Below are 27,056 nucleotides of genomic sequence, written 5' to 3' on the forward strand. Positions count from 1 at the left end.
GCATCAGCACCATATTATAAATTTATGTGTAGCCTCACTCCTAGGTCTATTTTGTGTAAACTAACCTTTCCTTTTCTTTTTAGTATTTATATTTTGAGAAATAGAGAGTAAACAGAGGATGGGCAGAGAGGGAGACAAATTCCCTAGCAGGCTCTGCACAGTCAGCACAGAGCCCCATGCTGGGGTTGAACCCACAAACCGTGAGATCATGACCTGAGCCAAAATCAAGAGTCGGGCGCTTAGCCGACTGAGCCACCCAGGCGCCCCATAAACTTTTTCATTTAACTAACTCACCTACTTCTGTTATCCTGTTGTACTTCATGTATAATAATACACCACCATACATCCCTTTTGGAAAAAAATTTATTTGGACTTGGTCACTAGCTCCCAAATAAATCAAAACAAAACAAAACAAAACACACACACACACAAAAACAAACCCAGAAAGTTTTGGAGATCTTCAAAAGCATTTTAAATTACCCTTCTGTGAGGTAAGGTGAAAACATGAAGTGAAATAATGGGTGTGGCCAGTCCCTGATAATACAGTTAGTGGCACAATTGTTTAGTCCATTTTGATGATTAATTCTAATATATAATCAAGACTGCACAACCATTAGAAGCTGCAAACCTTGGTGTTCAGAGGACTTACCTACAACGGAAACAGTAAGACCAAAGTGACCTTCGAAGTACTCCTTGATACTTTCCATCACAGCCCATTCCCCAAATACCTTAAGGCACAGAGTAAGTTTTTATCAACCTAATTACTCAGTTCTTATTCCCTGGTAAATGATAAAATTATTCAGTTTTTCAGGGACCCACTAGCTTTTTTTTCTTTTCAAGATTTTTAAAAAATGTTTATTTTTCAGAAAGAGACAGAACGAGAGTGAGGTAGAAGCAGAGAGAGAGAGGGAGACACAGAATCTGAAGCAGGCTCCAGGCTCTGAGCTGTAAGTCAGCACAGAGTCTGACATGGGGCTCAAACTCATGAACCTGTGAGATTATGACCTGAACTGAAGTTGGGACACTTAAACCGACTAAACCACTCAGATGCCCCAGGGTCCCACCACCTTTAATTAAGGAATTACATCTGCTTCTCAAGGACTGGATATGGTAGATTTTTTTCATCTTAACCCCTGGTACAAAGTCAAGGTCAAAATTTGACTATTTAGTAGTCAAGTGCTTATCAAATGACACAGAGCTACTGTAAATGTTTATTGAACTGAAATTACTGCTGTATAATGTTATACTAAACCAGTTCCTCTCTGACTCCAAGTGGTATTTCTAAATCTTTCCAACCTCAGCAAGTTCCATGTAAAATAGAACAGTGGACCAGTTTGTTAAGCAATTAAATGTCTCACATATGAGCATTTAAACTCCCATTAAGGCAAAAATATCATCAATGTCGTCTGTCTCCTTAATGGTTCCTGATGTATTATGTTTGTTCATTTGCACCATTGTCCAGGAATTAGTTTCATTTTCATGGTTTCCTGTAAGGTTTTCATGAAGTTGTTTCTCTTTAGTTTGTATGACAGGATTTGAAACTCTGCTCCTCAAGAGTTGCTCATTGTTGGGGTAGAGATCAGTTCTATGAACTGTGCAATGTGAGCACTTCCATTTTCTGCTCTCTGTAGCATTCTGAGTCCCTTGAGGGGACTGCTGAATTTCCTTTGAAAGAGTCAGCTGCAACTTTCTTTGCCGTCTCCTCTGTCCCAGTAAAAATCTATTCTGAGATCTTCTTTGTCTCAAATGATGCTTTGAAGTCTTGATTCCTGCACCACGAAGAAGGCAGTTGCAAATAGATGTTTTTATGCACTTGAGTTTCTTTGGCAAACTTTAAAGGACAAGAGAAAGGAAAAATCTGGGATTAAAACACAGAAAAACATTTTCAAAAATTTTTGTCTTCCTTTTACCAACTCCCAATAGGAAAGTACACAATTTATCTCCAAGTAGTGTGCCTGTGTATTTACCCCAGAATCATCACAAAAAATAAGGCAATAGAAGCTTGAGCCCAAATCTGTGTTTTCAGAGCAAAGGTTCCCTCTGACTCAGGTTGTAGACAAATATGTCCCCATTATGTTCCCAAAGTAAAGTAGCTTCTAGAACTGCCTAGCAAGGTAGCTGAATGGTGAGACACCAACATACTTTAGTGTCAGAGCTTTTCCCTGGTAACTACCTAACTGTTCATAATGTAACAGGGGTGGAGCTGAGGAAAGGATATATCACAAATAGAAAAATATGGATTTTTGGATGTATTAATCCATATCTGGATAAACAACTTCATGTTGTAGAAGGAAATAAGGGAAAAGGAGGAAATGTGAAGAGGGAGTGTAAAAAATGAAAAGATGGAGCTTCTGGCATAGACCACCTGACCCTTGATTGTGATTCATGTATCATCTTCAAGCTTGGGAGTTCAGAACTCCCAAATAGCTGATCATTTTAGGTGTTTTTCTTCCGAATAAGGTATACTGCCATGAGGTATATCAGTACCTTGCTAACTGTTTCACTGTGATAGATTTCAGAAAGTTAGCATGGGTCTATAATTTCTACCCCATCACCCTTCCCTTTTCCTTTTTTTTTTTTTTTAAAGTTTATTTATTTATTTTGAGAGAGAGAAAGCATGAGTAGGGGAGGGGCAGAGAGACGAGAGCAAGAATCCCAAGCAGGCTCCACACTGGCAGCATGGAGCCCAACATGGGGTTCGAACCCACAGACTGTGAGATCGTAACCTGAGCTGAAGTTGGATGCTTAACTGACTGAGCCACCCAGGCGCCCCCCTCTTTTCTTTTTTAAATAAATACATAACTTTGAGAAAGCCTATTATAATGTAGTGAATTATGATCAGTTTCCAAACCCTCTTTCTTGTCTTAACTGTAAGTGGTAATTTTTAGGTGGGGAGAGGGTAAGTGCACCTCCTAATTAAAATGGGAGTAGACAAAATGAAAACAGAAGAATCAGAGGATATGAATGGAGTTCTAGATCTCCAGCTGTAACAACCTAAGCAAAATCCCCTATTTCCTCATCTACAAAATGAGAGTAATACTGCCTATCTCAGAGAGTTACTATGGACATTAAGTTTAAAATGGACTATACATATATTGTTGAAATAGCAACATAGGGCAGTTCAAAATAGCACTATCTTTGTGGGGTAAGGAATAGTGGTTGAACCAAATAAACGCTAGTTGGTTACCCTTTTCATTAACTTTATTTATTATCATCTCTGTCTCGGGGTGTTTTCCACCCTAGAATAGATCCTTTTTAAATGGCTACAGGTCTTTAAGGGATCCTAATGTAGAAACCTTTCCAACGTTTCATCCCTTAGGAACACTCAATAACTCCTCTCATAGCTCTTAATCAAAACTTGTTTGGTTGCTCTTTGCAACCATTTGTCTGAAATTGTTACCATGGGCATCTATCATTTTTCAATAAAATTATAAAACCCTAAAGTGTCTAACCTCATTGTAGTGCTTCAAGGAATACTGGCTCACAGTCAAAGATAATGGTCCTTAAGCACTTCTGTGACTCTAAGGACCACAAGAAGAGGAAATCACTATGTGGAGAATCTGGCACCCATGAACGACATGACCTGACCCTAACCCCAAACTCTGGTGTGTGCCCTTGCAAGAGGCAGACCGCTTGTGCTCTCACACCCTCCTCCTACTGCATGGAAGCTGTGGGCAGACTGGCTGGCTCTCCTACTAGAGCCAGGGCTGGAGCCAGAGCTCCATAAGAAGGAAAGTCTGTCTTACACAGGTGTATCCCCAGGCTCAGCAGACCACAGACCTAAGGCCTTTGGAATAAACAGCTGGAATAGGGAAGAGTATAAGTGAATAAATCCAATTAACCAAGTTAATGTTCTTCCTCTCAATGATATAGCTGTGCCCAAGAAAAGCCAACAAAACTGCATTTGGAATAGATCCCTCCTAGGGCTCTGGACATCCCATTTAAAAAAAAAAAAAAAAAAGCTGACTTAAATATATATACTTCTGCCTAAATGACAACAGAAGAAGTGAAGGATATAATTATTATTATATACCTACCCATAGCCTTGAGCTTCCACATGTTTAAGCCGGTTACTTTTAAGAAGTTTGTTACCCAGAAAGGAGGCCTGAGCCTTGAGCTTTTTGCTCCTGCACCACAAAATCGCCATTTGGAGTTCTTCAGAAAGTTGAATGAAAGTCTTAGCCTCTCGAAATCTTTGCACAAAACTTTTGGCACAGGGAGTTCCTGATGCTCTCTGAGAAGAATGTTTGGTTGCCTTTAGTTTGGACTGAGAACATTTAATGCTGGTCTCCTGAAATATGGAAAAGTGAAAAAAATATATTGGATTTATTACTGAGTTATAAAGAGAAAAGTTAACTATGGGAATTAGAAAATGTTTTTCAAAAGAAAAACATTTTTTTTAAGTTCACTGTGCCTTTCTTTTTCTTAAAAAAGTTAATTTTTTATCCACTGCTCCTAACACAAGATTTTTTTTTCCTCTCTGCACAACAATAGATCTCACCTATAACTGAATGCAGATGGGAAACACAGATGGGAAATTGTTGGGAGCCATTCTGAACTCACTAGTTGAGAAAACTCCTTGTGAGGTTAAGGCAAGTTTGCAAGGCGATATCCACCCCCACTCAATTGTTTCTGCTTAAGCACTGACCCCCAAAGCACCCTGTTGATTGTTGATTGGTATTCGAAGTGACCTTGAAAATGCTGATTGCACCTTGTGAAGGAACCTATTGTAGGAACTTCTTTTGTGATTCTGGAAGCAAACATTGTGCTTCCTCCCAAACCTGTTTTCCCTTATACTTCCCCTTAAGCAAAGAGGCTGCTGACTCAGGCTCAGAAAGAACTTTTGCCTTTGCTATGCTGAAAACATTGTCTTGCTTGTATTTGAATGCTAAAGATACCTTCCTCCCCCATATGATAAGCATCTAAATCACCTACCTCAATCACTATTGATAAACGTTATGCAGAGTCTTCTACAAATCTATGTTCTGGGAAATTTCTACGTATCAAAGAAAATTGTCTTCAAAAATCATTGTCTAAGGCAAATGTCACTTCTGTGCTATTCCCCATACACTTAACCATAAATAAAGCTAAGTCTCAGTCAGTGCAGAGATGCCTGCCTGGTGACCAGAAAGAATCTCGTGGCTCCCTCATCCCTCTCTCACCGACACCGTCCATCCTTCAGCGACCCCTGGGCCAGCTGGAGCTGGACCCCGGCAGGAAATATAAATATTCTGACAACCTATTTAACCTATACATAAAAATGAAACTCTACACGAATAAATATTGGTCAAAGTCTATCTGGCAGGGGAAAAAAATTCACTGAAGAGCCCTTTTCCTAGATACTTACTATTGGATTACCACAGATTTGTTTTTTACACTTATTTCTATACCCTGAGTTACTTTTCAACACTGTGTCACAAATGTTACTGAAAATGCATGGAGATAGGGATGGCTGCTGAAAATGTGTTAAAAATGCTTAAACTGCCATCGTTTCCAGTTCAACCATCTTTTGATGTGACAACTTTGTCTCTTCAATCCTGTCTTTCTACATCAAGTGAAGGTTGAATTGTACCAACTTTTATTGTTTATGAAAGTATACCATTTACTAGACTTGCTTTCATCCTTCATTCAAAGCTTACCTTCCAAATTTCTCATTCAAGAAAAACATAAAAAAAAAATAGGAAATAGAAAAGTAGAGACGTATCAATATTTTGTGTTGGTGATCGATAAAAGAAATCTGACCTTGAAAGCAAGGTGAGCATGTTAGTGCTAATTGCTAAAAATGTGGTAGTGATTAGTCATGAGTAAGGGAAGCTGACCAACCAGCCAGCTTCACAACCAGCTCCCCTAGGAACTGCTGGAAGGTCTGCAGAGAGCCACAGCTCCTGAGACAGAGCTGACAAAACTCTCTGGGGGACTGATGTAATGGGAAAGGACAAAGACTATGAAACCAAACTGCCTTTGTTCAAATCCCAGCTCTGACTCATATTTGCTGTGTGGCCTGAGCAATTTCTCGTCCTATCCATACCTCAATTTTCTCATCTGAAATATGAAACAGTAATAATATTACCTGCCCCACGGGGCTTTTGCAAGGTTTATATAAGTTCATACATGTAAAGCATTTCGAACACTGCCTGGCAAAGAGTAAATGCAGTATATGTATTAGCTATTATTACGACAAAGATGATGATGACGATGATTCCTCCCTCTGGAACTCAAACTGGACAGAATAGAAGTCCAAGCTAGAATCCTTATAAACATTCAAGAAAGTACTCTGAAAAGTACTCTGACGTACTAGAAATGATTAAGAATTCTTAACTAGAACAGAAGAAATAATCCATGCAAGAAACCAGGAGAAAACAATTTGAGAAGAAGGGATGGTAACAGAAGTCAAGGAGTTACCACAAGAAAGAGGGTGACACTGACGTGCTTATCGGTTGCTAGGTGCAGAACAGAATTTACAGGCAACGACTAAGAGGAATCATTCAAACTTGAACGCTGACAGGGAAGAAAGAGAAGCCTCATGACAAAAGACAAGGATGACAGTAACAATGATAAAAGTAGCTAATGATATCTAGCAACAGGTATGTGTTTTGAACCCTTTACATGAATTAAAATTTCTTAATCCCATGAGATGCACACTTATTAGAAAACAGAGGTATGGACAGGTCAAGAAACTTCTTCAAGGTCACACAGCTAGTACCAAGTGAAGCCAGAACTCAAACAATTTCTGTCTGACTACAAAGTGCATACTCTTTTTTTTTAAAAATTTTTTTTTATTTCATTTATTTCTGAGAGAGAGAGAGAGAGAGACAGAGAGAGAGAGAGTGTGTGTGTGTGTGTGTGTGTGTGAACAGGGGAGGGTCAGAGAGAGAGGGAGACACAGAATCTGAAACAGGCTCCAGGCTCTGAGCTAGCTGTCAGCACAGAGCTCGAGGTGGGGCTCAAACCCACAAACCATGAGATCATGACCTGAGCCGAAGTCAGACGCTTACCCAACTGAGCCACCCAGGCGCCCCTAAAGTATATACTCTTAATATAATCCACACCTACAGTGGATCCGAAGGACACTTTAAAATTCTAGTGAAACCTTTAGTAAATGTTTCTGAAGGCATTCTATAAACTGAACTTACTAGATGCACTCAGTCACTTGGGAGTGCCTGTATTCATTTAGAAACAGAGACTGAGAACAAAGGTGGCACTAAGCTGAGAGCTGGGGATAAAAACAGAGGATTCAATCTCTGCTCTTGGTTAAGTGGTATCTACTTTATAAAGTAGCAGAAATCATAAGCCACAGTAATAGAAGCCAGACAAACCTGAAGAGCCTTGTGCTTCAGCTGCTTGCAGAAAGCTCTCAAATCAAATTCTGATGACTTTTCTGTAGAGATGAAGAGACCCACAGAGACAAAAACTTAAGCAAACAACTTTAAAATCAATGAATTCTCAAGTATATGATCTTTCTTGCTGAATTACTACAAAAGAAAAAAAGGGAATTAGAAGAATGTGTGCTATATCAGAGAAAATTACCTTTGAAGATTTTCTTATTTTTTACTGGCTGTCCAAGATCCATATCACTCTGTATATTGATCTTCATTTGCTTAGCTTTTTTGCAGATTCTATGTACAGTTTCTTTGCTAGACCTTGGTGATTGCTCTTTTGTTAAAAACAGTTTATTTAACAATTTAGTTACTCCTTTAGCTGGAAAAGCTGTGGGAGTTTTTTTCTTAAAGACTTCAAAATAGGGCTGTCCTAAAAATTTGGCAATATCAGAGGGAAAGGTAAAATCTTTGAAGTAGGGCAGTGGTTGAATCTTAGAGACTTCCTGAAGCAATCCAAACAATGGCTCATATAAAGAAGTCAGCCTTCTTAAAACACCTTTATAGAGAACCCTAGAGAAAGACACAGGAGGTCAGGAATTAGCCAGTAATTATAATTAGCAGATTATTTAATAACCACAACAGTTTTAAGGCTGAAAATAAGTGTCTATCAATCCGCCACTATAGATTAAAAAACAACAAGAAAAAAACAACCCTCTGGCGCATAGTTGCAAAGAGCCAGATTAGTCCAGCCCAAACAGAAAAATCCAAGTACAAAATTTACTTAAAACTTGAGGCGCCTGGGTGGTTCAGTCGTTAAGCATCTGACTTTGGCTCAGGTCGTGATCTCACCGTTTGTGGGTTTGAGCCCCCCACTGGGCTCTCTCCTGTCAGCTCAGAGCCAGCTTTGAGTCCTGTGTCTGTCTGTCTCTATCTCTCCCTCCCTTCTCGCTTTCTCTCTTTCTGTCTCTCTCAAAAATAGATGAAAACATTTAATAAAATAATAAAATATTTAAAGAAAAAAACTGAAGTCCTACGTGGAAAGAGGTCTCAAAGGATATGCATCAAAACCTTACGTGTGGTGAGATTTTAGGCAAATTTCAGGTTCTTCACATCTTTATTTTTTTTTGTAATGTCTTAAATAAGCATGTATTATTATTATGATCAACAAAAATTAAAGCTATTTTCATCACAGAAAAGAATAATGGAAGGTTTGACATTTTAAAATAATATGTTAGTTATCAGTAATTCTAATGTTGTTACCCCTAAGAATCAGCAGAATAAATAAAATGATTAGAAATAGTACTTGAGATACCAAGGTTAAAACCTCAAAGACATAACCATCAACACTCAAGTTCCCAATCCATTCCAAATAAACTCTGATCAGGTGAAGAAAGGGAACCCCTACACCATCAGTATTCCACGGGAAAACAAATATGAAAACGACTAATGAGAAACCTGGGTGGAGTTAGATGAAAAATGAAGGATTTCAGAGATATGTACATACATACCATAACCTGCTCACCAGCCCAACCATCACAAGGTTTAAAATAATGAATTCTCGTAAACCTAGATGTTTCACAGTCAAGCTGGAGAATCAAGTTAAAGTTGGAAAACAAAACGAAAGTAATTTGAGTTTTCTAAGTTACATTCATGAAAGAAACAGATTGGAAATAGAATCTTCTTGAAGAAATTAAAGCCTTAAAACATATCTGGGGGCACCTGAGTGGCTCAGTCAGTGAAGCTTCTGACTTTGGCTCAGGTCAGGATCTCGCAGTTTGTGGGTTCAAGTCCTGTGTTGGGCTCTGTGCTAACAGCTCGGAGCCTGCAGCATGCTTCAGATTCTGTGTCTCCCTCCCTCTCAGCCCGTCTCCCCACTCACACTCTGTCTTTCTACTCACTTCTAAAATTAAGAATTTCTAATTGTCAGTGCCCTTAGAATAAGACACGTGACATAGAGACTGGCAGTCTCTGGCAACGGCTGGATCAGGCAATTCCTAGAAAAAGGAGGCCAGGAAGCAAAATTTTAAGGTTATAACTTCTACAAACCTCCTAGCTTTCAAATACAAATACTATTAAATATATCCAAGCAATTCCAATTCAGGGGAAAGCATTTCACTTGACTCAAGGATACAGAAATGTCTTGCAGCAACAGTCCAAGAAGCGAAGTAACAACTTGCAGGCTCCCAAAATCTTCATGAGCACCAATTCAACCACTGGTTGGCTAGGGATGACATATGCTGTGGTAGTTACAGGATGATTCAGACTTCACAAAAAAAGAAAAAGTATGTTATTTTTATTCTTAAAGTTCATTAATTATAAAGCTCTGACAGTGGAATTTTCAAGTGCAGGTGAGCTTGAAACTCAATTTGAGGTAGTTCTGCTCAATGACTTGCTGAAGTTGATGGACACTGATATTTCAATAATCTATCATGACCCAAAAGTCAGTATCTTGCCATCCCTCCACAAGCCAACAGAGGAGAGATGACAAATACAGAGGAGATCACAAATACCAGGCTCCCCTTACTAAAACAAGATTTGAACAGCTGAGGTACAGTTGGTTATATCCCAACACCAAGCGATGTCCAAAGGGAGATCACACTAAAGAGAGTTCCCAGCCCACCACGAAGCCCATCACAAAGCAGCGAGACCACTTACTTGGAAGAAAACGACTCAGAAAGATGTTGAATTGAACCCTCCAAATCCATGTTTTTCAAACGTTTTAAACACTGTTCAACCTGAAAGGGGAAGAACAGCTCAAATTTACAGAATATGGACATGGCCACTACTGTGACCAGGAAAGCCAAGAGATGCAAAAGTTCAAAGTATGAAAGTACACTGAACACCACAGAATACCTTCATTTTAGGGTAAACTAATCTGTAGCCCAAAGCAATTGCTCCTGCTAAAAAATTTGAAATTAACCCAGCTGAACACATTTCTCAAACACTTTTTAACTAAGAATTTACTATATGCCAGGATGTGACTGATGCTATAAAGGGCACTCAATTAAGTATGAGATTATTCTCAAGATTATAATTTTTCTGAAGCAACATGATTTCTAATAGTGAAACTATTAAAACAAGATAGTAGATGAATTAAGTAATAGATTTCAACAGCTTATAAATGGCCCCAGAGGTGAGTAAATGGATTTATTCACTTTACAAGTATATACGGGACACTTTATGGAAGTCATGCTGGGAAATAAAATAGTATATGACACTTCCCAATCTCTAGTTGCTAAAAACCTTGTAGTAAAAATAAGAAGACATATAAAATATTTAAATAATGAAATAAAAGATGTGCCTTATTTAAAATTGCAGTCCCCTCTGCACTCCAACCTTTCCTGCTTTATTTTTCTCCTGACACTTTCGATGGACTGATTCATTGAGTGATGCCCTTTCTCCTCTCAACTACAGTGTGAACTTCATGAGGGCAATATCTTTCATCTATCTTATCCACCACTGTAACTCAGTACTTAGCACAGTGTTAAGTAGGCACTCAGTAGCATTTTTATTTAAAACAACTTAAAGCAAAACAAAAAGCTATCTATTTTACAAAATGTGGTAAGAATTCTATAGTCTCCAGGAAATACCACACAAAGGGCATGCATGGAATGGCATCCAGACTCTGAAGGGTGTAAAAATCTGGATTGGCACTGATACTGGCAAAGATAGTATCTTTCTAAAGCTGTATATGCTAAAAATTTAAGTATCAATTCTATTTTAACAGCATAGTCTTCAGAACAGTGGAGGTAACAATTCTCAAATTTTCTGGGGTTACCTCCTATCTTTTCAGTTTTTAATTCTGGATCCTATGCTTTGAGAGAAGAGCTGACAAATTAAGATGGGAAAGCACTTGGAAAATACAGTAAATGAACTATGGTTCAAAAATAAGGGAAAATAATTCTGAGAATTTAAGCAAGGCAGAACAAGGAGGAACATAAGAACAGTCCATATATTCAAAGTATTGTCATACAGAAAGAGGAATCAAGACTATTTTCTGTGCTTCGTTAATAAGAATATTAGAGATAGGCTAATTCTACTGCTTAGCTTTCTTTGAAAGGAGAAAAAATAATGTAGATGACAGCACTGTGTAAATAGTGAAATGTTAAGCAGATGTAAGTCAGCAGTAGTAATGGAGATGGTAGTCGCAGGAGCATGAAACATGTTCCCTACTCTAAGGGACGGCAGGAAAAATAAAACATATGCAAATAACTGCCACATGCAGACTGTGCTCAGTACCATAAAAGAACCACAAAGGGGAAGCCCAAATAGCCCACAGTCATAAAAAGAGGAGTTCAACCACACTAATAATAAAAAAAAATGCAACTTAAAATGAGATTACCACAATATGCCCTCATGTTACCCCTTGGGAAGAAGTTTCACTGCTGGACAGTGAAAGGGGACTTACAGAATAGGAAGGCTTTTAACAGACAGAGATGAGAGACTGGGTATGCTAAATATATAGCACCAGATAAGCAAATGTTCAGGTGAGAGAACAAATGTGGTGAGCAGGGGGACTTGTGAAGAGTTCAGGTGTCTGGAATATAAAATATATGAAAGTGAGAGAGAAGCCTGAGCTAAGGAAAACTAAAAAGGCCTGATCATGGAGGATCTTGTAAGCCAAGCTAAAAGATTTCATCTTTACTCGGGAGCCAACAGAGAACTATTAAAAAAAATCAAAGCTGTGCTTTAGGATGATTAACCTGGCTTTGGCATACAGAATATGTCAGAGTATAGGAAAGACTGGAGTTGAGAAAAGATCAATTAGGATAGCAAGACAACTAAAAGTTGACATGGTCTGAAAAAAGAAGATGCAGCCAGAATTAAAATAAGGGTGTCGATGCAGAGAAAAGTTTTGACTAATCAATTGAATGGGAGAGCTACATAAGAGGAAGAAGCAGAGAAAACAGAACACCAGATTTTTCTGACTGGATATTATTCACAGCTTGGAAAAGCAGAAGGAAAAGTAGGTTCAATCTGATACGTTTAACTTGAAATACATTCAAGTTTGGTTTTGGAGTAAAAGACTCATGAGATAAAAAGCTGCCCCAGAGAAGAAAACTGAGGGAAAGACCATGCTCCCAGATCTTTCTTTGATGAAGAAATCTCTATTCTTTTTGCCTTAAGTAATGGGAGTGGAAAATTAACCACAAAGCATGAATCTGTAAGGTTAGAGTACACGTCTGTCTTTTTCACCCCATATCTGGCACATTAAGTCACAAAAAGTGGCACCTGGGTGGCTCAGTCAGGTAAGTCTCTGACTTGATTTCAGCTCAGGTAATGATACCTGACATGGTGAGATGGAGCCCCATGTCAGGCTCCGCACTGAGCATGGAGCCTGTTTAAGACCGCTCTCTGTCTCTCTCTCTCTTTCTCTCTCTCTGATCCTCCCTATCCTAATAAAAAAATAAATTAAAAAAAATTTTTTTTGAAAAAGGTTACAAAAAATACCTGCAGGATTGCAGGATTAATAAAGTGAATGAATGATAGAGCTTATAAAGAACCCAGCTTAGGAGACTCTGCTCTATACTGTAGAGGGCCCAATCTAAAATTTACAGACCACTTACAGCCATTTAATCTAATATATTACTGATTAGAATATATGCCCCACAATATATAAACCACGACTTTGTTCTTTTTAGGATTTTGATTATGCTCAGGAAGTTGTTCCTTAATCCAGCACTTTGTCTTGCTTAAATCACTGTATCTGTGAACAAGACAAAAGCACTCTTCTTATAGATTATATATAACGAAGAAAACTTTTCATAAAACGAGAAACGAGACTGGGGAAAAATTAAACATAGTTCCTTTCTAAAAATAAGTTGCTTTTTGAAATGCTTTCAGGGGGGAAAAAATGAAAGCCCACATGCAGCTTTGGACTGAAGATCTATTAAGTCACAAGCAATTTACTAAGTTTCCATAAATAACAAAATATAGTGGCAGTGTGACCTCATTTTCACCAAGTAAACATGTTGAGTGTTGAGTCGTAAACACAGGGCTTCCTCCTCACCTGTTTGAGGGCTAAATGGGGCTTGTGGCGGCCCATTCTGTAGTGATTGCTGTAAAGGACTGCGCAGAGCACATCTGTTTCTGCATCCAAGGTTTGGCTCTTCAGCGACTGTGTAACAAGACCGCATTCTCTAATTACAGCTGCAACGCAAAGGTCTAAACCAGAGACATTTAATAAAACTTAATACATATTTCTGCATTAAGTATATTATATAAAAACACTGTGGAGGAACATCTTTCCTTCTTAAGGGGATTAAGAACAAATTAATATAAACAGCTTTAACTATAGGAACATAACTTGATGATTCTAAGTATGTGAGAAGATGGAAATGGTGACATATGATATAAAGTCCAGAAATCAGTAAGAGAACATCTGTTATATCTTTGCAACACATTTTATTGATTTTTTAAATAATATTTCATGTGAGTACTTTGCAGTCATTTGTTGTACACTTACACCTACTTACCTTGATGGTAGGGTTCCTGTTACACACTTCACTGAATCTCCAGTTATGAACATAAGCAAGGCAGAATGAATGCACTCAAACTCTTAAAAGCAAAGGTACTTTAAGAATATATTCAGGGGGCGCTTGGGTGGCTCACTCAGTTGAACATCTGACTTCGGCTCAGGTCATGATCTCGCGGTTCGTGGGTTCGAGCCCCGCGCGTTCGGCTCTGTGCTGACAGCTAGCTCAGAGCCTGGAGCCTGTTTCAGATTCTGTGTCTCCTTCTCTCTCTGACCCTCCCCTGCTCATGCTGTCTTTCTCTCAGAAATAAATTTTTTAAAAACTTTTTAAAAATTAAAAACAAAAAGAATATATTCAGAAGAGAAACTACCATGGCAACTGGAAGTTACATTATTTGATGCATGCCTGACTGAACACAGGATGCTCAACGGAACAGAATGACAGCCTCCTAGTTGCAAAAGCTGTGAAGTAGAAGATGGGAGTTCATGTGTTTCTCTGTGGCTCTAAGGGTAGCACCAGCATCCTAGATGGAAATAACACAAAGGCAAATTCCTACACAACAGGTTAAACTTAATTTTGTTTTGTCTCAACTATATGAAGCCAGAATGGGCTACCTTGAGGATGGGGAGTGAGCTGCTGGGTTTGCATACCTGATAGGAATCCTGTTAAGGAATTTTTGAATAGGGGCGCCTGGGTGGCTCAGTGGGTTAAGCAACTGAATTCAGCTCAGGTCATGATCTCAGGGTTAGTCATTGGGCTCTGTGCTGACAGCTCAGAGCCTGGAGCCTGCTTCAGATCTGTGTCTCTCTCTGCCTCCACCCCACTCGTGCTGTCTCTTTCTCTCAAAAATAAGTAAACATTAAAAAAATTAAGGAAGTTTTGAATAGGAGAGGGAAGATTAATCTATAAACTGCCTGGGTTGATGGATGGGGAAGAGGATGTCAAGATTAGATAGGTTGTACTTAATATTAACTATCATTTGAATGTTTATTTACTGCATTAGGCACTGTTCCAAATGCTTGGTAACAGTAACTCTTCCTCAAAACAGCGCTATGAGACAGGTACTATTTTTTAGCCTCATTTGAAAATGAGCAGAGGCACAGAAAGTTTATATAAGGACACTTCCCAACCAGCCCAGCTCCAGCAAAGCGAAGTGCCTGGATTCAAACCCAATTTGGCTCCTAACTGTTGCGCCCTACTGCCTAAAAAGAGAAGTACTATTGGTAAAGCATCTTCGTTTAAGAGCACCCTCCCTCAATTACATCACTAGACACTCCCAACAGCCGGTGGAAGGTAGGGAGGACTAACCCCATTTTACACATAAGGAACCAGAGGCCCAGAAGGACTGCATTCTAAATCCAGAGTGCCCCCAACGCCCTCTTAGAAGATCAGGAAACAGACTGAAGGGTGAACAGGGCTGCTGGTGGCCTAAGGAAGCACAGTACTCCCTAACGCTGGCTGGGTCCACCTCTCTCCGCCCCTGGGCGGAGGGCTGGGCCCCGGACCTTCATAGCTCCAGCCAGGTCGTGAGGTAGGTACAGCGGGTTAAATGAGTGACTCCAAAGTCAGAAGCCCCACAGATTTCCCTGGGTAACTCCGAAGCCCACGCGCCCGCAGCCAGATCCGGCCCCGCGCCTCTTCCCAGTGTCCCGCGGGCTCCGGAAGTCCCGCCCCCTGCGCACGTGCGCTGGGCCCGGCCAGACATCGCCTCCGGAAACGTCTGCAGCTGCCGGGGACCCCTCACTCACCCAGCGCCGCATGGGGGTCCTGTACTGTCACTACGCTGTGGCTCCCCGCCTTCGGGATCCTCACGCGGTTCCACGGCTCCGGGCCCGGCAGCACCGCAGCCATCTTGGGACGCGGGGTAGGGACTGGGAAAGGCGGAGCTGGGCGAGGCCTAACGGAGTGACCGAGGGAGGGGAGGTGAGAGGAAATCTGGGGGAGGAAGAGAGCTAGGGGTGGTGCTGGGGCGGGGCTCTGAGGTGGGGGCGGAGCCTTCACGAATCGTTCATCAAATAAGGTGGACTGGGAGAGTGGTCCAGTCCCTGATCACCAAAACGCGGCCCGGTTTCAGGAGAGCTTGGGGGTGCGCGGAAGCTCTATCCCAGTGCTACTCAATCAGAATCACCAAATGAGGGGAGGAATCTGCATTGTATTTAGACTTCCCCACGGGATTCTGCGGCACAACCAAGTTTAGAGTTACTTCTAGGCATTCTACAGATGTAACTGAGGCCACTCATAGACCCCCATCTGCACAGGAGACATTAGGGGGGAAGGAAGACGTGAAATAAAAGAAATGCGAAGTACGGCGTTTGAAACACAAAAGACAGGATTTACTTTGTCAGGCAGGTTCTTCTGTCTTCACCAACAGCAAAACTGCATCACATCAAAGAAACTTGGAGGCCCTCTAACTATCAACCCCATCCTCTATAATTGTTTCAGATAAGGTGGTATCCCAAGTTCTCCTGATCCTCACCTCATTAGTAACTCTCTAATAGATTATCATCAGCCACAATGATGCCACCTTACTTGAATAAGCCCTTCACTATAGTGTATTACAGAGGCAATTCGTGGGTTTTGGAGACAGACCGCCAAGGTTCTAATTCTAGTTCTTGCCATTTATTTGCTCTGTGATCTCAAAAGAGTTACTTAACTTCTCCAAACCTTGTGCCCTTATGGGGAAAATGGGAAAAATGAAAATAATGGTCTCTGCCTCAGTGCTTTAAGGAGCTTTAGACCAGTGTCAGGCATTCAGGTATTTACTCTTAGCAGAATTAATATTATTATTTCTACTGTTTAATGCACGTAACCCTGCCCTACTGAAACACTTGCCATGCCCTTCCTGCATGCCTTTGCAAATACTAACTCCTCCACTTGGGCCATGTCCGTGAAACAGTCTCCCCTCCTCAGCGTTGGTGTCATCACCTCTGGGTAGTTCTTCCTGAACATCCTATCCCCACTCCATAACTTGACATAGAGAGACCCCTTTGTATACTACATAGTGCCTTGAATTGGCCTCTGTATTGGCTTTCTTTTGCTACTGTATTAAATCACTACAAACTTAGTTGCTTAAAAGACACTATATTTCTGAAGGTCGGAAGGGCAAAAGGATCCCACTGGACTAAAGTTGTCAGGGCCGGATCTTTCTGGAGGTTTTAGGTGAAAAATTCATTTGCTTTTTCCAGTTTCTAAAGGCCACTTGCATTCCTCAGCTCATATTTGTATCCTCCATGTTCCAAGTCAGTAACAGTATCTTTCAGTCTCCCTCTACTCTCTCATCCTCCTGACTTCTTAGAAAGACCCTGGTGATTACATTGGGCCCTCCAAAATAACCCCATATAATCTCCCCATCTCAGAATCTCTAACTGAATCACATCTATAAAATTTGTTTTGCAATGTAAGGTAACATAGTCACAGATCCTGGGGATTAAGACGTGGACATCTTTGGGGAGCCATTTATTCATCTATCACAGACTGTCATAGAATTTGCTTCACAGTGTTGTATTAGTGTATTTGTATGTCTTCTCCAGTAGCCTATGAGCTTACTGAAGGCAGTACTACCAATACGGTTCACTGATCTTTCTTTATATCTTAATTCTTAGCTCAGTGCATGGCGTATATATAGTAGGATCTCAATAAATTTTAATATTTGTATTGAGGTATAATTGCTATCCAAAGAACCACACATATTTAATGTATATAATTTCACGCTTTTTTAATATTTAATGCAATTTCACAGTTTTTTAATATTTACTGGTTGAATAAGAGACCAGAAAATGCTTGAATAGAGTTTTGAAAACATTCTTAGGAATTTCTCAGGCAGATAAGGGAAGAAGGACTTCCCTGACAGAAAGGTGGTAAACAACATGAGTTGGAAGAATCAGTGGTCCTGGGTCAGTATTGCTGCAGCTTGATGTGTGCTGAGGGATGAATCTTGGAATGGCGATGTCAGATCCTGGGCAGAACTTGAATTTTACTCTGAAGGCTGGTGGTTCCCCATACTGGATGGTCATAAATTACCTGGATAGCCCTTACAAAAGGGAAGTTATGTGGCCCCACTTTGGAAATTCTTATTAGGTCTGTGTAGGACTCTAATTTTTGTTTTTTAAAAGTTTCTTGTGATGGTAGTTGAAATTGGGGAGCTCTTGCTGTAAATGATAAAGGAGTCTTGGAGTCTTAGGCAGGACAGTTTTGGTTACTTTGAATCAGAGAGCACCCTAAAAACAGATTGAAGGGAGACGAGGCTGGACATGGGGAGGTAAAGGTATCTACTCCTAACACTGAGGCAAGACATGATGATGGCCTGAATTCAAACTTTGGCACTGAAGATGGATAGTAGAACTTATTTAAATGTCTGGTATTTGGATATTTACATGTGTAGCATGACTTCCAGGTTTTTGCTTTGAGTTTGCAAATAGCATTCAAAAGTAGAACAGAGTTAGGTGGGTGGTAGGGATTATGAGATAACTTTTGATATACTGAGTTTGAGATCACCCACGGCCACAGAATATGGCCAGTTCGCCTATTGAATAAATGGGACTGTAGCCCAAAGGGTGATTGCAAAGGGAGGAAGTAGAAATGGTGAATCTAGGATAATATTTTTAGAAGCTTAGAGAAGGGGAGACAGTTTAATTTATAATAGAGATGCAGCATTCAGCAGAGTATTGTTTTGTTTCTCATTTTAAGGTAGTGTATCAGTCAGGGTTCCACGATTCACACAGAATCAATAGGATGTATAAATATCACACACATATATGTATTACATATATATAAAGGGATTTATTATAAGCAATTGGGTTGTACAATTGTGGGGTTGGATAGTCAAGTTTGACTCCATAAGGCCGGCCAATAAGAACAGGCTGGGGGCGCCTGGGTGGCTTGGTAGTTAAGCATCCAGCTTCAGCTCAGATCATGATCTCATGGTTCATAAGTTCAAGCCCTGCATCAGGTTCTTTGCTCATAGCTCAGGGTCTGGAGCCTGCTTCAGATTCTGTGTCTCCCTCTCTCTCTGTCCCTTGCCTGCTTGTGCTCTCTCTGTCTCCCAAAAATTAATAAACATTTAAAAATTTTTAAAAAAGAAGAGAACAGGCTGGAAACTCAGGCAAGAGCTGAAGCTGCAGCCTATAGATGGGATTTTTTTCCTCCTACCTATTTTCAGAGAAACCTCAGTTATGTTTTCAGAGACTCTTCAACTGATTGGATTGGGTTTACCCAGATTACCCAGGATTTTCTTCTTTACATAAAGACAACTGATTTGTAGCTGACAATGTCATCTACAGAATACCTTCACAGAAAGGCCTAGACTAGTGTTTGACTGAGTAACTGGATCCTAAGCCTAGCCCAACTGGTACACAAAACTGACCATCATGGACAGAAAATGATTTGCTCACATACATGCTAAAGGAAAGAAGCCAAAAGAGTTGGAGAAACTGGCCATACTACAGAGACAGAGGGGAGAGAATGAACAGAACAATGACAGGAAGTAAGCTTTTAGTGCCATGCTTAAAAAATTTAGAGTCTGTAAGGAAAAACTAATTTGAACACCAAAGTGGAGAGACATGACTTCTTACTCAATGTATAGATTTAAGCAAGTTCAACAAACTAGATTCCCTTGGTAGACAAGCAAGCCAGTAAAAGATGCTCATTGCTGTTATTTACAGTCACAAATTTTTGGAAACATGTAAATATCCATGTATCAGTTACCTCTTAACTGGTTAAGAATCAACAACTTAGTGACTTAAGTTGTTGGACTGGATCTAGAAGACCCAGGATGGTCTCAATCATCTCCCTGGGATGGCTCAAATGGCTGAAGGTGACCTGGGATGGCTGGGTCTCTCCGCTCTCATGGTATTAACTGGGCTCACACATATTGTCAGGGACCTTGGTTCTCTTCCATATGGCTTTTCTCTCTGTGTGCCATCTCATCCTCTAGGACCTATCTCTCCATATAGACTCTCCAATAAGATAACCTGGACTTCTTTACATGACAGCTGGATCCACCATGAGTAAAAGTAGATGCCACAAGGCTTTGTTTTTTCTGGGCTCAGTAGTCCCTGAGTGCCACTTCTATCACATTCTATTGGCCCAAACACGTCGTAAGGGCAGGCAGAATTAAGGAATGGGAAAACAGACTCTAGCTGTTATTGGTAAAAGCAAAAAAGACATGTTGCAAAGAGGCATAGACACAGGGAGAAGTGATTCATTCTGTGCGGGCCCCTTTTAACAACCTACTACAGTCTAATAAGAAACATTTCTTTACAAAATCATGGTAAAGTTCTACTCCAAGATGGCAATGTAGGAAGACCCTGAATTCACCTCCTCTCCAGAGCACACCAGTTGCTCTATTCATAGAACAATTTCTCCTAAAGAAGAACAGCATTTGCACAACAAAAATAAAGAGAATAGCAAAGGAGAACAGCAAGAGACAGACATCCTTAACAAAGGGAACCCCCACCCCAAGTACTGCAAACACCAGTGGAGAGGGATAGTACTGAGGCACTAGGAACAGCTTCCTCTGTCCTTGGGCACAGAATAAATAAATGCATAAAACCTTGGTTTAAAAGAGCAACTAGAATATAGAAGTGAGCCCTAGAATTCCACCAAATGGTAGTGAAAGCTTCAGGAATAGAGTCAGAGAGACTAGAGAATGACAAGGTTTATGTCCCCCTACCTTGAAAGCACAGACTGGAGCAGGGTCCAGGCATTAGGCCAACTTGAGCTTCAGTGAGCCCCATGTCCTTTAACCCACACCAGTCCCAGTCATACTGGGCATGGAAAAAATTTGTGGTTTAAAAGAGCAGCTAGCATAAAAAAAGACCCAAGCCTAGAACTCTACGGAATGGTGGTGGCAGTGGGAGGGGAGCTATTGGAACACTCTCTGGATGGGAGGGACTGGTGGACACAATCTGCACTCCTCTTCACCTTAATAATGTGAACAGGAGCAGAGCCTGGGTGCCCTTGCAGGTCTGCCACCTCAGCGAGCATAGGTCTTTAGCCTATAACAGTCCTAGACACCGTGAGTCACAGAAAGAAAAGCTGAGGTTTAATAGAAGAGCTAACATATAAAAGAACCAGCCTTGGAATTCCACCAAAGGGCAAGAGAGTTGCTGAACTCTCTCCAGGTGGGAGGAGCCGACGGATGGGGTCTACACTCCACCTCCACCATGAAAGCACAGACCAGTGCATAGTCCAGGTGCCATAACCAGCCTGCCTCAAGCCTCTAGCGCACACCAGCCCCAGAAATCCCAAGACTGCCACAGAGTGATGCACACCAGGACACCCCTGATTAGCATTCACTGCAGCTCCAGTTTTCACACCAAGGTGATACAGGCACAAAGCACCCTGGAACACTCCAGGCCCACATCACTTCAACTTCAGATACTTTGCTAGGGCACCTTGGGCACACAGCACTTCGGAATCTGCTGACAGTCACCTGCTTGCAATTCAACTGCCCTGCCAGGGTGTCCCCTGTGCAGAGCACCCCAGCAACACCTGGCCCATGTTTGCTGTGGTTTCAGCCACTCAACAGGACACCTGCTTGAAGCACCCCAGAACACCCCCACGCACACCAGCCTTAGCTTGTCACATAGCCAGGGCACTTCCTGCATTAAGCACCCTGAGACGCCCCAGCTTGCACCAAGTTCAGCTTCAGCTGCTCTGGCAGGTCAACCTCAGTGTGGAGAGCTTGGGACAACCCAGCTTGCAGCTACTGCAGCTTCAGCTGTTCTTCCAGGACACATTTTTATGCAGAGCCCCAGAGATCACACTGGCCTATGCCCACTTTAGCTTTAGCTGTCCTGCCCGAGCACTCCCCACCCCCCGCATAGGGTGCCCCCAAGACACCCTGCCCTGTACCCTGGCTAGGCTCCAGCTGCCCGGCAAGGAGCACTGTGTGTGGAGAGTGCTGGAACACTCAGGCTAATACCTACTTTAGCTTCAGCTATCCTGCCAAGGTGCCCTCTGTGCATAAAGCCCCAGGCCCCCCCAGGTTGTACCCACTTTAGTTTCAGCTCTCTTGCCAGGCCACCATCTGCACAGAGAGCCTAGGGACCTCCTGGTCCACATACCACCTCATCTCCAGTTGTCCTCCTGGGGCACCTTGACTTGCAACCATTTCAGGTTTAGCTATCCTGCCAAGGTGCCTTCTGCATGCTAGGAGCCTCAGGACACACCAGTTTACACCCACTTTAGCCTTAGCTGCCCTGTAAGGGCACCTGCTCGGTGGAGACCTCAGGGACCACACCAATCTTCTCCCACTTCAGCTTTAGCTGCCCTGACAGGGCACCCTCTGTGTGGAGAGCCATGAGACTCCCAGCCCACACCAGCCACAGCTCCAGCCAGTCAGCAGATGTCACCAAGATCCCCTAATCTACATAGGAGATGACTGAACACAAGATCATTCCTTCAAATTTAGAAGTTACTCTTCCACCTAATTCATAGAAACAAACACAGAAAGTCAAGCAAAATGCAGAGATAGAGGAATATGTCCCAAAGGAAAGAATAAGACAAAACCTCAGAAAAAGAACTAAATGAACCAGAGATAAGCAATATGCCTGAAAAAGAATTTAAAGTAGTGATCATAAAGATGCTTACCAGGCTGGAGAGAAGAGTGAAAGAACTAAGTGAGACCATCTATAAAGAAATAGAAAATATAAAAAAGAATTTATCAGAGTTGAAGAATACAATCACTGAAATTAAAAAAAAAAAACCCTGGAGAGAATCAACAGTGGATTAGTGGATGCAGAACTTATCAATGATCTAGAAGAGAGGGTAATGGAACTTACCCAAGCTGAACAACAAAAATAAAAAATAATTTTTAAGATGAAAATAGGTTAAGGGAACTCTTGGACAATATCAAGTGAATAAACATTCACATTATAGGGGGTCCCAGAAGAAGAGAGAGAGAATAGGAAAGAAAGCTTATTTGAAGAAATAACAGCTGAAAACTTCTTTAGCCTAGGGAAGCATATAGACATTGGCTCAACAAGCACAGAGAGCCCCAAACAAGATGAGCCCAAGGAGGCCCATACCATGACACATAATAAATAAAATGTCAATCATTAAAGAGAGAATTTTTATTTTTTTATTTTTAATCTTTATTTTAGAGAAAGAGTGTGTACAAGAGAGGGGTAGAGGGGCAGATTGGGAGAGAGAGAGAGATCAGAATATTCTTTTTTTTTTTTTTTTTTTTGAGATAGAGACAGTGTGAGCAGGGGAAGGTCAGAGAGAGGGAGACACAGAATCTGAAGCAGGCTCCAGGCTCTGAGCTAGCTGTCAGCACAAAGCCCGACACGGGGCTCGAACCCACGAACCATGAGATCATGACCTGAGCCGAAGTCGGACGCTTAACCGACTGAGCCACCCAGTTGCCCCTTTAATGTTTATTTTTGAGAGAGAGGGAGAGAGAGAGAGACAGAATCCTAAGGCTCCAGGCTCCAAGCTGTCAACACAGAGCCTGATGCAGGGCTCGAACCCACAAACTATGAGAGCATGACCTGAGCCGAAGTCAGATGCATAACAGACAGAGCCACCCAGGTGCCACTCAATAATTACTTTAAATTTAAATAGCGTAGATGCTCCAATAGACACAGGGTGATGAAATGCATAAAAAAAGAAGACTCATCCAAATGCTGCCTACAGAAGACTCACTTCAGACCTAAAGACATACACAGACTAAAAGTGAAGGGATGGAAAAGTATTTACCACCTAATGGAAGCAAAAAAAAAAGAAAACAAAAAGCTAGCATACCTTTTCTACTACTTGTATAATACTTGTATCAGACAAAACAAACTTTAAAACAAGGACTGTAACGAGAGAGAAAGGTAAAGGGCTCAATCTACCAAGAGGACATAACTGTTGTACATATCAACAAACCCAACACTGGAGCACCTAAACACATAAAGCACATATTAATAGACATAAAGAGATAAACTGATGGTAATATCGTAGTAGGGGACTTTAACACCCCACTTATATCAATGGATAATTCATCCAGGCAGAAAATTAACAAGGAAATGGTACCTTTCATTAATGCATTAGACCAGATGGATATAACAGATATACAGAACATTCCACCCAAAACACATTGTTTTCAAGTGCATATAGAACATTCTCCAGAACAGATCACATGTTAAACCACAAAACAAACCTCAATAAATTTAAGGTTGAGATCATACCATGCATATTTTCCAACCACAATGGTAGGAAACTAGAAATCAATCACAAGAAGAAAATAGAAAAAACAGAAACATGGGTCTAAACAACCAATGGGTCAACAAAGTAATAAAAGAAGAAATTTAAAAATACATGGAGACATGAGACATATAATTAAAATACAACAATCCAAAATCTTTGGGACACAGTGAAAGCAGTTGTAAGAGGGAAATTTACAGCATTACGAGGCTACATCAAAAACTAAGAAAAAGTTCAAATAAACAACTTACTTTTATTTTTTTATTTCATTTGAGAGAGAGAGAGAGAACACAGCGAGGGAGAAGGGCAGAGAAAGAGAATCTTAAGCGCTCCATGCTTAGTGCAGAGGTTGAGACAGGGCTCAATTCCAAGACCCTGGGATCATGACCTGAGCTGAAATCAAGAGTCAAGCAACTGAGCCACCTAGGCAACCCCTAAATAAACAGTTTAAATGTATCCCTCAAGGAAGTAGAAAAAGAAAAATAAAGTCCAGGATGAGTGGAAGGAAGGAAATAATAAAGATCAGAGCAGAAATAAATGAATGACAGAGACTAAAAGAATAAAACAAAACAACCAATGAGACCAAGAGCTGTTTCTTTGAAAAGATCAACAAAGTTGATAAACCTCTACCCAGACTCATTAGGGGAAAAAAAGGAGAAATAGTAGAAAAAAGCAAAAAAGAGAAAAAAGGTGTAGTATAAACTTACAGCTAAAGGAACTAGAAAAAGAAAAAATACAGTCCAGGGTGCCTGGAAGGAAGGAAATAATAAAGATCAGAGCAGAAATAAATGACATAGAGACTAAACAAACAAAACAAAACAAAAACCCCAAAGAGAACAACAACAACAAAAGTCAAATTAAAAAATAGGTGGAAGACCTGAATAGACATTTTTCAAAAGAAGATATACTGGTGGCCAACAAACACATGAAAAGATGTTCAACATCACTCATCATCAGGGAAATGCAAATGAAACAACGAGATATCACCTTACACTTGTCAGAATGACTAAAATAGAGAAAGACAAAACATAACAGGCGTTGGTGAGGATGTGAAGAAAAGATGTGCACTGTTGATAGGAATGTAAATTAGTGTAGCTACTATGGAAAACCATATAGAAGTTCCTCAAAAAATTAAAAGTAGAAATACCATATGATCCAATAATTCCCCTATTGGGTATTTACCCAAAGAAAAAAAACACACTAATTCAAAAGATATGCAGCCCTATGTTTATTGCAGACTTATGTACAGTAGCCAATTTATGGAAGCAACCCAAGTGTCTACTGATAGGTGAAAGGATAGACACATACACATGGGGGCACCTGAGTGGGTCATTCACTTGTGTCTGACTCTTGATTTTGGCTCAGGCCATGATCTCACAGTTTATGAGTTCCAGCTCTGTGTTGAGCTTTGCACTGATGGCACAGAACCTGCTTGGGATTCTCTCTCTCTCTCTGCTCCACCCCTCACCCACTCTCAAAATAAATAATAAATAAAGTTTAAAAAATGAACATACACAATGAAATATGACACAGCCTTTAAAAAGGATGAGATTGTGCCGTTTGCAACAACATGGATGGACCTAGAGGGAATTATGCTAAGTGAAATAAGGCAGATTGAGAAAGACAAATACCATATGATTTCACTCATGTGTGGAATCTAAAAAAACAAATGAATAAACAAACAAAAAGCTGAATCAGACCAATCAATACAGAAAACAAACTGATGGTTGCCAGAGGGGAAGAAGGTCAGAAATGGGTGAAGGGGAATGGAAAATACAGGCTTCCACTTATGAAATGAATAAGTCACAGGAATAAAAGGCACAGCATGGGGAACAGTCAATGATATTGTAATAGCACTGTATGGTGACAGATGGTAGTTACACTTGTGGTAAGCATAGCATAACGTATGCAGATGTTGAATCACTATGTTGTACACCTGAAACTAATGTAACATTGTATGTCAACTATATTCACATTTCAAAAATTAATAAAAATTAAATAAATACACATTTTAGATTTTCAAAAATGAAAAATTATGGCAGGATGTAAAGCAAGGTAGGCAAAACTGCTATAACAGACCCAAAAATATAATGGTTCAAACACAAAAGATGTTTATTCTCATCCACATTGTATTCAATACATGATTATTTTAGGCTCTTTCCTCCCTTTGACTCTGAATTACCCTAGGGCTTTGTCATCATCTGCATCTTGCTATAAGAAGGGAGAACAGATAAGATAAAGGAAACATGCTTTCCTTTTAAAAGCATTTGCTCAGGAATGGCTTATATCTCACTCATTGATATTCCATTGGCTGCACCTAATCGAAAGAGTGTTCTGGAAATGTAGTCTAGAATATGCCCAAGAAGAAGGAAATGAATTTTGGTGAACAGCTAGAACACTGTGCTATAGTCATTTTTTAAAGATATATAATGGCACAGGGAAATGATCACATTATATTAAGTGAATAAAAAAGATTATGAAACTTTATATAGAATATGACTCTAAGTTGGGGAATGGGCACAAAAAAGATGTATATCTAGGGTGAAAATGATGCCAAGATATTAATAAGAGTCATTTTTGATTGGTGAGAATATAGAAGTTTTATTTTCTATTCTTTTCACTTTCAAAATCATGTCCAATGAACCCAAATTACCTTTCTAACATGATAAATTATATTTTTAAATGTTAAGATATCTAAATTGTAAATGCAAAGCACTCTTTTAGCAAGGATAATTGCTGACAAATCAATCTTCTATTTCAACCCCTAGAACCTCATAGAAATGTAAAGAAAAACATGTCTATTGATTGATAGCATTATCTTTGCCATTCTGTTTTCTGAGGTATCTAGACGTCAACACAATTTTAATCCAGAAATCTCTAATTTAGAAGAGCCATTTCTAAGTCTGTTGTTTGAAACTGAATGATTCCATCATAAAATTATTATAAAGAATAATGATTAGTGAGTGAGGTGCCTGGGTGGCTTAGTGGGTTAAGTGTCCTGACTCTTGGTTTTGGCTCAAGTCATGATCTCACAGCTCATGAGATCAAGCCCCACATCAGGCTGCGTGTC

General features: G+C 40.4%; 1 protein-coding gene across 5 annotated transcripts; it reads right to left on the reverse strand.

Moving 5' to 3' along the window:
• Positions 1–1,193: 1,193 nt before the first annotated feature.
• On the reverse strand, positions 1,194–15,675 carry NEPRO (nucleolus and neural progenitor protein). Of its 5 annotated transcripts, none has more exons than XM_039256656.1 (9): positions 15,544–15,675; positions 13,330–13,484; positions 9,975–10,054; positions 9,451–9,582; positions 8,828–8,905; positions 7,528–7,889; positions 7,317–7,378; positions 4,038–4,291; positions 1,194–1,831 (listed from the first exon to the last, which is right to left on the reverse strand). In XM_039256656.1, exons 1-9 carry the CDS (start codon positions 15,644–15,646, stop codon positions 1,369–1,371), a joined length of 1,689 nt encoding a protein of 562 aa, XP_039112587.1. In that variant the 5' UTR covers positions 15,647–15,675; the 3' UTR covers positions 1,194–1,368. The 5 variants fall into 5 exon arrangements, with proteins under 5 accessions (XP_039112587.1, XP_039112588.1, XP_039112590.1 ...); XM_039256657.1 differs by having other exon boundaries at positions 13,330–13,437; positions 15,544–15,644; XM_039256659.1 differs by lacking the exon at positions 15,544–15,675 and adding an exon at positions 13,796–13,957 and having other exon boundaries at positions 13,330–13,437.
• Between the last annotated feature and the right edge of the window lie 11,381 nt (positions 15,676–27,056).

This window comes from Hyaena hyaena, unplaced genomic scaffold (genome assembly GCF_003009895.1).
Source record: "Hyaena hyaena isolate Hyena2069 unplaced genomic scaffold, ASM300989v1 scaffold_582, whole genome shotgun sequence".
NCBI lineage: Eukaryota > Metazoa > Chordata > Mammalia > Carnivora > Hyaenidae > Hyaena > Hyaena hyaena.